The sequence below is a fragment of the Aspergillus ruber genome (assembly GCF_000600275.1).
Source record: "Aspergillus ruber CBS 135680 unplaced genomic scaffold scaffold00031, whole genome shotgun sequence".
Lineage (NCBI taxonomy): Eukaryota > Fungi > Ascomycota > Eurotiomycetes > Eurotiales > Aspergillaceae > Aspergillus > Aspergillus ruber.
In genome coordinates this window covers 292,363-308,240 of record NW_024467327.1, presented here as the reverse complement: position 1 = coordinate 308,240, position 15,878 = coordinate 292,363, and the positions used below count along the sequence as shown (strand labels likewise).

Here is a 15,878-nt window from a genome sequence, read left to right as displayed (position 1 = left end):
GCCCAAGAGGATGCAACATGCAGAAATTGTGGCTTATCAAGGGAAACAATACACCATCTTCTCTTTGAATGCCGAAAATGGCGACACCAGCGAAACAAGCTCTACAAGGATCTGGAGATGGATGGGGTCATGAGACCCGCTGGTGCAGAGGAACACCCACAGGGACGACTATTAGGAGAACCCAGAGCTACCGGAGCGCTACTAGAATTCCTAGCTAGTAGTAGTGTGGCTCTACCCCGAGCACATTCTCATCAAACAGCGGAAAGGGCCCTAAGAGACAATGAATGGGAACTGGAAGCACTGGAAGAGACGATCAGAACAGGAGAAGGATAGCAGGGAGGGTAGCCTAAGCTGAATCCCCAACTCAGGTCACACCCACTCTGCTCTGAAACACAAGGAGAGCACTCTGATCGAAAGCCCTGCGCATACAGGTGGTTTGGGGCGAGGAAAAGGATCAGAAAGATTATAGAAGGAGGCTAGTGCCTCAGGAGCTTATGTGGATAAAAGACTGTAGAATAGTTACTAGCCTCAAGTCCACGAATAAGGGTCTATCATAGCTCTAGGGCTCGGTATGGACAATAAACTTGATTAAATAATAGCATAAGATAGCCCTTGCAACTTACTTTCCGCAACTTCTTGAAGTAGACATGAGGCACACATCCATCTCTCCATGCTGCTCGTTCTCATTGATCCAACTAATTTCCAATATTGTACTGCACTCAGGGATGTACATATCATTAATTTGGCGTAGGGTAGTTTCTTCCTCGAGACATTCCATTCCAGAAAGCAGCAATAAAGAACTGTTGCAATCACATGAATAATTTCAGCAGATCTGCCGTGATGACTATCTAGCAGCTAGATATCTATCATTCATGGCTTGTGTGGACTCTAAGGATATCCCGCATTCAATGATTGTACAGGAACGATTGCGAAGGAAAGAGATAAATGATATTGGTACACTGGACACAGTGATGGGAAATATCATGACATGCACTGTTTGGTCCATCTTGCCACAAGAGGGTGGCTCAGAAGGAAGCAGAAACTGCCATACTAGCAGAGCAAAGCAACAATTCACCTTGGAGAACTAATTGCAAATGCCAACCTGGTGAATCGGACAGAGTAGAGGGCATATATATCACATGCTCAGTATGCAGTTAGTGACAGGTGGTAGTAGTGGTGATGACAAATTATCGATCTTGCAAGAAAATGTGGAAACTGCCTGCACAATGACGGACGGTACAGCGAAGCAAGGGTGATGTATTGGAAAGTTCTTGAGTAACGGGAGAAGGTGCTTGGATCCGAGTATCCCTCCACTCTCATATAGTGTCAATAATCTTCGCTAGCCCCTCAAAAAAGAAAGAAAGAAAGTCAAGATCTATGGTGAATACTGTACGAAACTCGATATATTAAGTACACAACAAATCTTCCTTTAATCAACCGGCCAAGACAAACCTGTAATTATCCCGATAGTTAAGATAGTAAATTAAGTATGCAGCGTTGAAAGGCAGTGTGTGCGGTTGTCGAAAACTAAATTCTCCCTACTCTAATACCTATTATTCAACATAAATCTAGATTAATGTCCAAGTGTCTGTGACATAAGCGACATGGACCTCCTGCACTCGACTCTGGGACCGAGTCAAAGTATGGTTAGACTTAGCATTTATCAGTCGCAGCCCCCCGAAACACTCTTTGAGACTATTTGTGACGTTAAATAGCAGTAACCAGTGAACGCAATGCCAATCTTATCTGGTCATCTCTATTCTTCCTCCAGACTAAGAAGTGAAAGCCAGATCAGGCTGTTGACAGTTCAGCCGGAGGCGGACAGAAGCCGAGAAATTCAATGCTCTCAAGTAAGATCTACCACCACTTCAATGAATCTATCTGTGCTGGAATCTCACATCCTATTTCTAGTATTGCTATTTGCGCAAACAGCGCTTCGGTTGTCAAATGCCTGCTTGAAAATGGTGCAGATCCCAATGACAACTATTATCTGGATGAATCGCCGCTTGAATGGGCTAGGGCAAAAACACCCGACAACCCGGAGATTGTTCAGTTACTTTTTGATCATGGTGCGAAGGAGTAATGATAATATAACTATTTGGTATTATTGAGCGGTTTACAGTTTATTCATGGTTCAAAATATGAGGAGGCTTGCTGTGACATGCATTTTATGACGACTATGTCTATCTATCCCAGATGCCTCGCAGTTTGTCTCCAAGATTTCCATTTAGAATTTCGTCAGATAGTCTATCAATATATTCATGTTGTACGAGACCATCACAGCGGGTTCCTTATTGATAACAGGGTTGACTCGATTGAATCTCTTATGGTATCCTTGTTGGTACGCTTCTTCTGGGTCTAGTGGTTAACGACTCCAAGATGGCTAGCTATCTGGGAAACTGCGCTTGAAAAAGTTCTGAACAGTTCTATCCTTGATGTGGCCAGATATGCGGAGCTTCTGGGGTTCAGCTGTCAACTTGTGGTACAGTTCATCCTTCCAATTATCCTCTGCAACGCCTGCTTCGGCAGCAAGATATAGGAATTTTGAAAGGAATATAAGGAACTTGTCATTGACCTTCATGTGCAATTGTCGGAAATGGTGCTTCCCAGTGATGACCCGGTCTGATCACTATAGATCATTTTCAGGTGGTTGAGAATGTTTTTGGAGTCAGTGCATGGGTTCGGTCATCTAATGGGATCCAAAGAGATTTCATAGAATTTAAGTTGATGATTCTAGGGTCCATACGATACCTATCATCCAAAATACCAGAACAGCTGTTACAGTGTAAATAACAGTAGTTATTGTATAAGATAAATCATCCTTTTTATGAATCCAAATTAGGTAAAGCGTGAAATTTTTATGAAAATGAGGGTCGATGAAGGTCTTCGAGGGTCACCTACAAGAGGTCTAGCAAGGGTTGAGGGTCGGATGGAGGGTCTCGGCGAGGTCTACCTGCCACACCATGCCAATGTTGTACACCTGACCAGTGCGGGCATCTTCGGAAAGGAATATTATCCTGATACGGATGGGAATATAGCTCTCCCTCTGCCACTTGCGGCTCTGTAGCATATGGTAAAGGGATACATCAAGCAAACGGGGTATACCCCAAAGTTGGTTTGAAGAAGATAAATTTCGAGATTTTGCGTGACTCGGGGTAATTAGTTGGCTATTTGTTCTAGTCGTGCGATGCAATATATTCTATCTAATATCGGTTATGTTCTAAACCTTATGTAGCTGTACCAGAGGCAAGATCGTGTCTGCTGTTCCAATTGCTCACCCAATACGGAAACTTTCCTTTTCGAGACAACCTATCCCGATTGGGCATTCCCCGGGTTTCCCCACGTTCCCCCGCATTTCCGGTAATTGACTCCATCGGGTAGATATGATATAGAGAACCAGAAATGGATTCTTTCTCTACCTGTATATCATTCACAACTATATTAATGACTTTCAACAAAAGGTAGTACACAATGGGCCGTCGCGGACCAGCTTGTCGACGATGTAGGGGTGAGTTTCCTCTCTTGATCTCCGTTGACACGGATTTGCTAACTACGATAGGACGTCATCTAAAATGTACTATCGATATACTTATCACAACGACTGGGCTACTGACATGTTCCCGTAGGCAATGGAGACAGGCCATGTGCCCAATGCAAAAAGTCCGACATTGAATGTGATTTGTCGAAGGTGAACATCAGATTCCGGTCGCACAAGCCTCGACCAAAGCCGGATTTAACGTTTTCGCCCAGTCAGGAATGGGTTGGGACGGCCGGAAAGGGTGAGTCCCTGTGGAGGTGGGTTGGGTTCGTTGTTAATCGATTGGCAGGCGAGGTTCACTATGTTGACGTGAGCCGGGAATATGCCGACAAGGGTTCAAACGAGTCGAGACCCAGACGGACATCCATCTCAAGTCATGAGGTGGAAAGTACCTCTCCTTCAAGGCCTCGATCAGAAGACGCTCCTAACATCGAGCACTTATCCATTTCCGAAACAGACCCGATTTTCTCGGGCCCGGGGCCACTGTTTACCCCCGACAGCACAGCAGCAGTGTTGCCTCAGTCTATCGTCCATTCTACAGTAATACCATTTTCAACTATCGGGCACAATCGCGATATTCCAGAACGGTCAATATATCCTGCACAACGAGACAAGTACCCTTTAGGCCCCTTGAAAGGACTTCCGGATTCCGCGTCAAAACAGGCCTTCGTGACGAATATAGAAGAAGCATGTTTAATACGATATTTTGTGGACTACTTAGCTCTATGGGTAGGTATCCATCAGCATATTGTTGGTCCAAGTCTGACATTGTCAGTTTGACACCAGTGACCGAGACCACAATTTCTGCTACACAGTGCCTGAACGGGCAATGTTTTGTCCCGTCCTGCGTTATGCTCTACTTACTGCATCGGCTGGGCATCTCACTCGATTATATAGCCCATATCGAAACTCCAACAATGTGATCGTGTACGACGGCATCCACCTGTTCAACCTCCGGTATGACACTGCGATTTCGTACCATGATATCTGCATATCGTACTTGATTCAAGTGTCGAACGATCCGAGCGGAGACTTTAATGAGGATATTTTGACCGCTGCAACTATCCTGCGCTTCTTCGAACAGCTTGACGGTATTTTAAGTACGATTTGCCATATACAATGCTCTGCTGCTGACTGTTTGTAGCCCCCTCCGCAGGAACGGACACCGGTACCTACCTGACCGCCGTCCAATTCATCATTAACACACAGCGCAACCAGTCATTCTATTCCTACAAAACCATTGCTGGTCCACCACGCGATGCGAGCATTCACGATATCCCTGCTCCATCACTAGGTCACTCCGCGTGTCTGATAGCCCTTCGACAGGAGATCTGGAGTGCTTTTCTCCATCAACATCCGTGTCGTCTCCCCATATGTCCATATGAAGCTGAAATCATCTTTGACGACACAGCAAATGATTTTATCTGGGCGAACCGCATATTAATATGGTGCGCGAGCCTGCTCAATTTCTGCTTCCGTTGTGAGCCTATGACACACGAGGAAAAAGTTCAACGCTGGACGAAGTTTAAAAGTTTCGAAGAACAATGGAACACGCGCAAACCTTATTCATTTCGACCCATTTACTACGAAGATTCAGATCCAAGCTCTGGTACCTTTTTCCCGCGCATATGGCACATCAACTCTTGTCAAGTCATGGCGGAGCAGCATATCGAGCTCGCGCGCATTCTATTGGCCGTGTCAAATCCGAAGATTTCCCGGATTGGTCTTGGTACTTCGTTTGCAAATGCCTCACTAGAGGCAGAGCTACGGTCTATTGCTAGAAGGTTGGTTGGACTAGGAATTTCAAATCCGAAGATGCCACCTGCGTTGGTGACTTCTGCTGTGGGAATATCAATGTGTGGGGGGTACTTTAGGGACCCAAGGGAGCAGGAGGCGTTAGTAGATGTATTGGTTTGCTTGGAAGTGGAACATGCCTGGCCTACTGAGACTACCATTGGAGCTTTGAGGAAGGCTTGGTGTTACAATTAGGCTCCAGGTCTTTAGGAACAATGCTGATGAATTGACCGCTAATCTATGTCCACTTTCGGCACATATACCTATGGGCCTACGTGCCAGCTGGGCTTTGGCGAACGCTGTAATCTACGGAATAGGCATCAGACTTATGCCTAGGGCCCCTTAAATTACCCCCGAAATACTCTTGGAAATACTTAGGCCTCTCGAGGTGCGTGGTTAGTCTTGTTTTTTATATAGTCTAGGTTGCCTTTGTCATTTCTCAAAATGCTCACAGTTGCGTTCTCTTCCTTCTATTTTCTGTTGTTTTATTCCGCTGTTCTGTCCCGGGTCTATTACGAATAGCCATCCGTATCATCACCTATCACTGAACCCTCCTCAAAGGCTTGAATTTGCACAAAAAGAGGCTGTGCCAGGGACTCATAATCCTGCTTTAGGTGACATTCCTCGTCCGTGAGCATTATTAGGAATCACAACGCCAGGTTCATAGTCAAGCCATCCTCCCTCTCAGGGGATAACTGCGTATTCGCTCTCAATGATTTCAACACCTTGTCGGGCCACGGAGCTGCTGTCGCCCGACATCTCCGTTCCGCTGGAATCTGGGCCCGAAGTTGCCGAGCTGGACCGGGTTCATCGATGCTGTGCCTTGGATCGAATGTCTTGCTTGGGTCGCGTCGACTTCTCATCATCGGCCACCAGACGGAGGCGCAGGGGGAGCAACGCGTTACGATGCTTCACGGCAGCAAAACGGCGATTATTCCTGGTCCTATAATACTGAACCTGCTTGACAGGCCTCGTACAAATTCGTGCGTATGTAATCATTCTTTTAGTCAATTTCTCCCGCACAAATAACCGCAGAACCAGGATCAGAGCGCCATCTAGTGCCGCTTTCTCACTGACATGGCTTCCAAACTTCCAAAGCTTATCGTTGTATGGGAAGCGTTGAAAGTCTTTTAAGGTATTCGATCAGTTCGGTTGTCCTGAAAGTAGGGCTATGCTCGCCTAAAAAGGTATTGGTCCAAGTCGTAACTTTAGAAGCCGTTGTGAGTAAGTTACAAGTGCTATTGAGAGTAATAGAGGAGGTAGAAGGTCCTCTTTGAGCGCGCCTGTTTGTTTTACTTGCACATATCACCTAGCATACAGTCAACGAAAACAAGCTATATTGAATTCCATTTTGACCATATTACTACTTTCATAAGTTGTAATTATACTTCCATTTCTCTCCTCCAAATCTTGACTGGCAGTTCCCCAACAAGCAAGTTAAACGCTTCCCTCCGCTCGAGTCTGAAGTCCGGCGATTTCAACGCAAACTCATACCTCCTAACAATCGAAGCCAACACTACTATCTGCTCTAGATATGTGATATTCCTTCCTAAACATGCACGAGCTCCCGCAGAAAAAGGTATGAAGTACGGCTCCATCCGCTTCCTCGCCTCGGGATCCATCCACCGTTCAGGTCTATATTCTTCGGGATCCGGAAAGACGTTGGAATCCCTATGTGTGGCATAGATGGTCATAGAAACACTTGTGTTGCCTGGAATCCATTGGCCTAGAATTTGCGCTCCTTCTGGTGGTGTGCGGCGGGGAAGGCCAGCTGAGGTGGGAGGGGAGATGCGGAGACTCTCGTCGAGACAAGCGCGCAAGAAGGGGAGATTTTTGACTTTGTCATAGGGGGCGATAACTTCATCTTCGTCGAGGACGCTGTCAACTTCTTCGCGGAGGGTACGCAGGTGTTGAGGGCTGTGGAGAAGGAGCTCCAGGACATTCGTCAGAGCTATAGAGGTGGTGTCTGCACCGGCATTGATGATGGCACCAACTTCCGCGATAATCTCGCCCCATTCGAGATTATTTGCCTTCCCTTGCTTATCGTCCATCAAAGATGAGAAAAAGTCATCCAGCCTCTCACCAGCCAAGTATCGCTGCAGTCGGATAGCGGATTGGTGATATACAATATCACCCCAAGGTTCTCCCTTTTTCCAGATATTACGCCACTTAGTACTCAGCTTGGACAGCTTCGCAAGCAATGGAAAGTGCTTATAGTCCCACACAAACACGGCTCCAGCAAGCGCAGAGTTATTCTGAGCCTCACGATACCGCGCCTGATACAACGTACCATCCATTTTCTGGGCAGTGACAACATCAGACCCCCTCTCCAACATACCCATATCCGCCGACAACGCGATGTTATTGATCGCCTCAATCTTGAAGAAATAAACCCACTCTCCAAAGTCCAGCGTTGCATCGGCAGGATCTGGGGTATTTTGTCCAGATGGTAGTGGCTTCGTGCAGTGTGCATCCATCGCATTCAGCAACCGCTTTGTGGTACGCGCAACCTTGAATTCCCACCGCTCCAGGTTCTTAATCGCAAAAGCCGCAGAGAGCCTCTTGCGCTTGCGCGAGTGGTCCGCCTTATCGACCACATCAAAGAGCTGAGTATGCGTACCGCCTAGAATGACATAGTTGAGGTCTTTAGTACATTTGGTACCGTGGCCATAGATGTCGTGGATCGCGCGGATGTCGCCAAAGGATAGGGCATTCGGGCCTGTGCGGAGAATGGGAGTACCGGTCTCCTTGTGCGCTTCGTATATGCCTTTGGAGCGGTAACCGCAGGCACTAAGGTAGCAATGGCGGAAGTCAGTGAGGCCGGACAGGGGGGAGAAGTTGGTGTATTTTCGGAGCCCTTTGGGGTCGTAGAAGTAGTATACGACAGGAAGGACAAAGATGTAAAGGAAAGTGGCAAGTGCTGTGCCGGAAAACACAACTATTGCCAACATTTTAAAGCCAAATGTGGTCTAAAAGAATTTTTTCAAGGGAATAGTTGACCGAGTATCTTGTACAATTTATATATCTGCTCGCCAACCTGTCCTTGACGGGGTATACTTCCAAAAGCGATACCCACTATGCATCACAACTGATCTCCTCAAGCATCATAATTTACCGAAAATCAACTGATTTGCCCCTTAGAGCTCATTTGAGCAACCATTTCTGGAGGCATGATGTTGTCGTGGTCGATCAAGATGGCCGTTGGTCCCATATTCCCGATATGGAAAGTTTCCCTTTTGGGTGTACCAGCCCTAACGGCAGCTAATCAGATTCTGCAAATCATTATGTGCGTCATCTCTCATCTAATACGATAGTCATCACAGATTGCGTGTATATCTACTCTTTCTGAATGCTATGTCTCGGCTTCTATCGGGCTATAATCCACTCTCGGGTATTTCACTGCGGTTTGTTTTGCCGGACCCGTACAGCCTTATAAAAGCTATACTATAGAGAATAATGCAGTAATATAACCGTTTTTATCTAATTTCTTTGAATTCATTTAAGCCAACACAAAATCAAAATTGAGCATGATTCCTTAGACCTACATACAAGGAATCAGACCGGATATAACCGATAGCTGTATTAACAGTTCCACTCCGAAGGATGTTAGATGGCTTTAGAAATAATCGATAGCCCTTACACTAGTTTTACGGGGCGCAGGATTATGCCTTCCTAGTTTCAGATACATCCTTTTTACTACTCCGTCCATTATCTCACTGTCCAGGAGCCGTAATCATTATAATTGTCGTCGAGAATGTTTTCCTGTGTGATGATAAAACGATTTCGACTGCAGTGCGCCCTGAAACCGAAGCAAGAGGTACTGGGGACGAGAAAAGTGAGGAGAAATAATGTGGATAAGAAAACATATTTGCGTACAAGTAGGTAGTTTGGATTTCCTCGATGCAAAAGCCTCCGGAGCTTTATTCCTTCGTCCCATGACAAACATGTTTCTAACGCCATGAACAGTCAACTGAGCGCTACCTCCAAATACGTCACTTCCCAACACATATTTCTCACTCAATGCATCGTCCCCCAAAACGAGAATATCCACACATCGCCTCTTGGACAAATGTTACCTACTCAATCTTACGTCATTGTTATGATACGAGCTTAACCTCCTTTGGAGGCATCAGGCACCGGTCGCCACAAGCCTCTTAAACCTCCCCAGTGAGATTCTCTTCGCCATCGTACGACTTCTAAAATATGATTGGAATATCAGTGCACTTTCCCAAGTCAATCCTCGCCTTTATCTCCTGCTAAACCGCTACCCCTGCCAGCACAATCAGCGCTACTTCCAAGGCTCATTGCTGACCTGGGCAGCAAATGGGCTCACAAATCGTTGCGTACAGGATGCTCGATATAGGGGCCATAAATAGTTGACAAGTTTACCGAGACCAGGGGATTCTTATACAAATAGCACAGCATGTACACACAATGCTAGTTAGGCACTCAATTAGTTGCATTTACGCGCATACGTTCTTTAGGCAATATATCTCTACCTTCAGCTAGTCTTCCCCATATAGGCCTCGTTAGTCTGGAATAATCGACTCCCATTTCCTCCTTGAGCTACGATCCGAGAGATCCCACTTCAGTTTACTTTGTTGATGGTTGCAGCATTGCCTTCTTTCTTCCTTCCTCGGGTCAAATACTCTCGTCAATAGCTACCTAGGTAGAACGCATGAGTTGGATATTCCATTATGCTAGCTAACCCCATGACAAATGATCGACATGAGAGAAAAAAAATAAAAAAAAATAATGTTGCAATCATTGACAAAGCAAGCAATCCCGCTTCACATAATAGCAAATCACTGTGATTGGGTCATCATACTTTATATTCCTTGATATTTTGTTCCAAAATGCGAAACATAGCACATTCAAAGTAGCAATTGAAGAGCAAATGTTTAGGATTCAGGAACAATCAAATTTTGGTTATAATTTTGGATAAGTTGAACATCATTAGATGGAGGATGTCCCAAAATGGAAAGGATAATTTATGCTGTTCAACAGAAAGTGAGCAAAATTAGTGTTGAGCATCTAGAAAAGAAGACTTCAATGCATTTTAGCCTATCAGATAGTTGGGTAAAGGCCATAAAATGAACATTCGATGCTATAGAATTACATTCATGAATTGCCTGACATTCTTGCCGGTAATTTCGTCATATTTGTTCAACGTATCACCTAGTTAGTCTTTTCAAATAAGGCTTAGGGTATAAAAAAACATTGCTAATCAAAAGAGACAACCATGAAAGTTGGAAATCACGTTTCAAAATAGGGGCATGGACACGACTATAAAAGGTATGCATTTTGAACAGTTTCTTTTTTCTGCCTTGGGCATAAAGCCACAGAATTCTTAAGTCTAAGCGATCTTATCATACTGGTTGTTAGTATTCAGGGGGGTGTTAAATTCTTCAGTGGCTTTTGTCTTTATTTCCTATTGTGACTAGTTGATTGGATGGGAATACTGAAAGGTTGACAGTTATACATATGTTCAACTGTTCAACACTAACAGACATATTTCTGCCGAAGTAAACTGTCTACTGTGAGAATTGGTTTTATTGCAATAATCCCTGGTTTCGTACATAGCTCTAGGGATAAGTTTTTTAGGGCTTTATCCAGGTGGGAAGGTTGTCGTTAACCTGGCACTTCCAGGTCTGAAAGAGCTCCTCGCACCTTTTACCGGTGGGCATGTTCACTGTTACGTCGCCATTTGATATTCGATGTGCTTACCATGGTTGCTATTTAGCAATCAGTCAGAGCTGCCTTTCTCTATGAATCTTAGCCAGAAGCCCCCTGGGTATAGCGATAAGCTGGAGAAGGTTAGTAACATGATGAAGAACTTCCTCATAGAGGAGAAGAACAAAAGGGAGTATATTTGCTAAAAAAAGAAAAAGAAAGAAAGAAAGAAAATATGCTTTCGTGAAAGAAAATAAAAAGCTGTAATTAAGCGTGTATAATGTGAGGTGAGTCCATATAATGCAGCTGCATTGCACTTGTCACCCTTGCCTGTAGGCCGGTAACTCTGAAATCTGACAAGTGGCATCCAGTTCAGCTCTTGCCGTGAATTTACTCTCAAGTTCTGGTAATGTCTGACTCTCGTGTTGTCCTTGGGCCAAATTATCATCCTTTGGCTCAGGCCTGGTCAGAACATCTCTGTATTCGGTTGCTGTGACAGCTTGCCGTCGGCGAGAGCGCCAAAAAAAGAGCAGAGCTATAAGTATTATTAGAGCAGCAGCAACACAGCCGACTACTATACCAGCTATTGCACCGCCACCAAGGGACTCCGATGATTGTGCCGCCGGACTACTGGTTGATATCGAGGTGGAGGGTTCTGTTGAGCTCTATCATCAAATGTCAGCTCACAAGTAAAAACAGAATAACAAGAATCACCAACCTCTATTGAAGGAAATGGTGACACCATCGAATCCGCTACGTCGCCAGCACTTGGATTAATGTCTATCATCCATTTACCCTCCGTCGGATTCGTATTCATCACAGGCACTTTCTTCGTCAAGGAACTCGGACCTAGGGCCAGCATATTTGCCTGCCCAACCAACAGGTTCTTCAATTCCCAAACTCCACTATCATCCCCAGAATTTGTGGTTATATTCCACTGCATACCTAACCCGCTCCCTGTCTCCATCATTGATGGGGTTGATTGATCACTCGCATTCAACCCCAACTGATACCGCGACTCGTAGTCCAGGTTGCGGATGAAATAGACCCCTTTGTCATAAAAAATCTGCCAGTTTTCCGACCGATACTTGCCGATCGAGGTGATTGATAGAGGTGGAGGAGGTTCAGTGGCATTGACGCCCAGGGCTAAGGTGGAGTTGTTGACAGTGTTGGAAATGCGATAGTAACGTTTTGGATCGAACTGCGAGCTAGGCATCTTGCCGCTAGTTGTAGAAATAGCTTATTTAGGAACTCAAGAATTCATGAGTTCAAATATGTATATTTGCAAATTGCAGAGGCGATGTGACTGGAGATTCCACAATCTGCCTCGCCGCACCAAACGGGGCTATACGAGGCCATAGCCAGTTATTACTGGCCATATAACTGCCGACCTCATTCTAAGCCGGGGAGCTGCATAGCAGGATTCTGTGACTGCACATGGAGCATTCTCGGAACTTCATGGGTAGAATATTTTGAGCCGGTTATACACCGTATGGCGATACGCCTAAAAAGGCTAAACAAACAATGGAGCGAGCGAATACATTGAGGCCGAGCTACCGAACAAAAATCTACGAGCACATTGCCCATTGCTCTTCTTGTTTTAGTAAGTGAGCAGTGCGGCTCTGAACTCACCCCCCTGGAAAGATGATGGGTGGGTGATGTGGCAGAAACTCATCTGATCGGTGTGTTGCCAAGGCGATTTATCTCGAATCGCCTCATCCTTCGCGTCTGGGCTGTTAGGGAAGCGGGGTTTCTGGGATCATAGCTCAGAAGGAAAATTAGGAGTTGATTTATTCCGGATTCAATAAGGTCTATATGGAGAGGACTAGTCATCAATCACAGCTTCTCGATGGCGCCTGTTACCCGGCATTCGGCCAGAGGTTATGTTCCAGGCGAGTCCCAACTTAGGGACATCCACCGGGTGCAAGGTCTAACCGTGCTAGTGAAAACCCGCGAACACCGGAAATTGAAAAAGCCAGATAAACAGACTGAAGGGGGGATCCAGGCAAACCAAACGCTTCATTGCCAGTCCCCCCACCACCAGACATGGACATGGAAATGGTAACCCAGGTTTCATCGGCCTTGTCTGAGTCTCAGCCCAAATGGGCAACTTGATTTTGAGCTCTCAAAACACACGCTAGCATGACCCTACATGCCCAGGCCATAAGAGAAAAAGAAGAGGACAAGGAGATACTGGAACTTATAACCCAACTGGACAGGAAAATATCCTCTGTGAAGCAGAGAAGCCTCCACAGGGCCTCCTATTTTGGCAATGCCCTCCAAACCTTTGTGTGCTTGTCATGTTTGGTATATGTATCACCATGTCACTTAGCAAAGGGGGCTTTAAAGCGGGCCAAGGATCCTTATGACTGCTCATAAATGCATTTCATTGCAGATGGGACGCGCACCGCATAGCATTTTAGTAAGTAGCCATGCCTAATTTGAGCCGTGGCGAGAAATTTTTTTTTTTTTTTTTTTTTCTCGGCATTCAGTCAAATCAATATTTTTAGCACAGCACAAACCGGACCTTGTATAGACGTCCTAATCTGTAAGTATTTCATAGAGCACCAATATGGCCTGGTGAGTTCTTAGCAGGTGTGAACCACCAGTCTAAATCTTCACGGAACCTAGGAAGGGGCTTCAACGTGGACAGCAAGGTCCATTTCTTCATCCAGAAACCTGGTTAGATAGGCCTTGTGTTAAATATGAAGGGGATAGGGGCAGTCTTTGTTCGGTGAATGAAAGACGAGAGGCTCGGAGGGGGAAATATGGGATAATAGTACCTTTACGCTGAGATAGCATCGACGTAGCATTCCACTGTTATGTTGCCTTGGTCCATTGTCTCTATCCATTCACAAATAGGAGAGTTCACGTCTAAGGTGGATACGCATGGGAAAATAAGGCGTGTCGGAACATACGAAAAGTCTATTACCATTCCGGGGGAAACGGCATTCAGAAAAGCGTTTTATTCATATACCGTATCACTAGTTCAACCAACTCGAGTACATAAAGTAGATAGATCAATCATAGTCATAAGTCATGAGGTTTCAAGCTCTCTGAGCTAAACATTTTTAACCACAGCAAATGCATGGCTAAATCATTTCGAAGATAACCTAATCCAAACACCTCGATCATGCGACATCGTCAAATTCGACTGCTTAACCGGCTCCTCCCCAGACTGCGGATCCGCGTTCTCAAGCGTGTCGAAGTGTTGCATCAGCCGGACGATAGTGTAACTAGCCTCGGTAAGTGCGTATTGCTCTGCGGACACCTTGTCAGCATGTCAATCTGGAACTGAGGTTTGAAGGAGATACATACGACCAAGACAAATCCGCGGCCCTCCATTGAACGGAAGGTACTCCCATCCGCGTCTAGCATTCTCTTCCCAACGCTCTGGTCGGAAAGTGTGCGCATCGGGACCGTAGAAGTCTGTTCGGCGGTGCATTGCGTAGACGCTGTATGCGACGATGCAGCCTTTCCGTACGTAGACGGGGGATCTTCCGCTTGGTCCGCCACCGACGGGGAGGGTGGTATCTTTGTTTGCGACGCGGAAGTTGAGGGGGACGGGGGGTTGGAGGCGGAGGGCTGGAACAGTTAGCGTCGTGTGTTGTGGGAAGAAGGGGGACGGACGTACTCTCGTTCAGGACATATCGCAAGTACGGGATATCCTTTAGCTTAGCTTGAGTGATTTCAGCTTTGGGCTGTGAAATATCACCGAATTGCTCGACAATCTCGCGACGAAGTCGGTTCCAGACATGAGAATGACGGGCCATGTAGTAGAATGCCGAACTAAGCAGACTAGCGGTAGTATCACGACCAGCGAGTAGAATATTGAGCATATTGTCTCTCAGCACCTTGGGATCTGATGTTTCGGCCGCAAGCGCTTCAGCGAAAATATACCGGCTTCCTGGTGGTTTCTCCCTCTGCGACTGCATAGCACGGTTCACATAGTGGTCGACAACCTCGTGCACGCGCTTATTCGCTTCTTGGAATTCCTTTGGGTTCACCATCCAGTAGAGGTCTGATGCTCGCGATCTCGAAGCGAGGTAGTCCTGCGCTAGACCGAATGCTTCTGCGAAACCTTGTGCGTCGCCGACGGAGGACTTTTCCAATAGACCCGACTTTTCGGAAGTAGAGCCCATGGATCCAACAGATTCGCCAAATAGAAAGTGTGTTGCCGAGTCGATTGTCAGAAGGAAAAAGAGTCGCTGGATGTCGAAGCTACCGCTGTTGTCGCGAATCAGACCGACGAGGTTACGGATATGGTCGTCCAGAAGTTCGAGATCGGCGACCTAACAGAAGCTTGTCAATATCTCCATCCACTAAACCCATCGGACATGAATAAACGAACCTGATCCCTCGTAAACTGCGGCCTCAACAACCCCCTCGCATGTGACCACCCAGCTCCATCCAATGTAAAAATCCCATCCCCAAGCAACGGATAAAACTCGCGATTTCTAGTCCCAAGACTGAAATCCCCAAACTGCGTAGCCAGCAACGCCTTAATATTCTCCGGCTCGATAGTCGAAATCAACCTTCTCGACAAAAACCGTTGCCCCAATGTATAACCGTAGGTTGTGTACTGTTCGGCGATGAAATCAACCCATCGTTTTTCCTTCGCGGCTCTGGTCAGCCTGATGAAGCCAGGGATTCCGAGGAAGCCGGCGCCGCTGCGGGCCGGGGATTCGCAGTTCAGGGATTTTGCTTGTCGGTGGTGTTGGTATTGGCTGTGGATGTAACGCAGGACTAGGAAGACGGCGTAGGTTCCCGCGAATAGGAGGATCACGGGGGAAAGAAGCATTGTTTCTTTTCACGTTGGATATGGTATGTGCATATATCTTCAGCAGCGCGGACGTCTAAAGGAAAACCACCC

The 15,878-nt window shown here is 46.2% G+C and overlaps 5 protein-coding genes across 5 annotated transcripts; 2 read left to right on the top strand and 3 right to left on the bottom strand.

The window, feature by feature from the left end:
• Window positions 1-3: 3 nt before the first annotated feature.
• Window positions 4-228, top strand: EURHEDRAFT_440536 (uncharacterized protein; the record flags this gene model as incomplete). Its single annotated transcript, XM_040783466.1, has 1 exon — window positions 4-228. A coding segment is annotated over one exon (225 nt), but the record flags the coding sequence as incomplete, so codon positions are not given.
• A 3,243-nt stretch (window positions 229-3,471) lies between these two features.
• On the top strand, window positions 3,472-5,527 carry EURHEDRAFT_380786 (Zn(II)2Cys6 transcription factor; the record flags this gene model as incomplete). The annotated part of the gene is made up of 6 exons (XM_040779336.1): window positions 3,472-3,508; window positions 3,560-3,574; window positions 3,627-3,779; window positions 3,828-4,267; window positions 4,314-4,629; window positions 4,683-5,527. 6 exons carry the CDS (start codon window positions 3,472-3,474, stop codon window positions 5,525-5,527), a joined length of 1,806 nt encoding a protein of 601 aa, XP_040635552.1.
• Window positions 5,528-6,714: 1,187 nt separating this feature from the next.
• On the bottom strand, window positions 6,715-8,283 carry EURHEDRAFT_380785 (cytochrome P450; the record flags this gene model as incomplete). Its single annotated transcript, XM_040779335.1, has 1 exon — window positions 6,715-8,283. One exon carries the CDS (start codon window positions 8,281-8,283, stop codon window positions 6,715-6,717), a length of 1,569 nt encoding a protein of 522 aa, XP_040635551.1.
• Window positions 8,284-11,632: 3,349 nt separating this feature from the next.
• Window positions 11,633-12,221, bottom strand: EURHEDRAFT_380784 (uncharacterized protein; the record flags this gene model as incomplete). Its single annotated transcript, XM_040779334.1, has 2 exons — window positions 11,633-11,670; window positions 11,720-12,221. The coding sequence occupies 2 exons, from the start codon at window positions 12,219-12,221 to the stop codon at window positions 11,633-11,635; spliced, it is 540 nt and encodes a 179-aa protein (XP_040635550.1).
• Window positions 12,222-14,102: 1,881 nt separating this feature from the next.
• Window positions 14,103-15,806, bottom strand: EURHEDRAFT_464128 (cytochrome P450; the record flags this gene model as incomplete). The annotated part of the gene is made up of 4 exons (XM_040784936.1): window positions 14,103-14,266; window positions 14,324-14,590; window positions 14,640-15,297; window positions 15,357-15,806. 4 exons carry the CDS (start codon window positions 15,804-15,806, stop codon window positions 14,103-14,105), a joined length of 1,539 nt encoding a protein of 512 aa, XP_040635549.1.
• Between the last annotated feature and the right edge of the window lie 72 nt (window positions 15,807-15,878).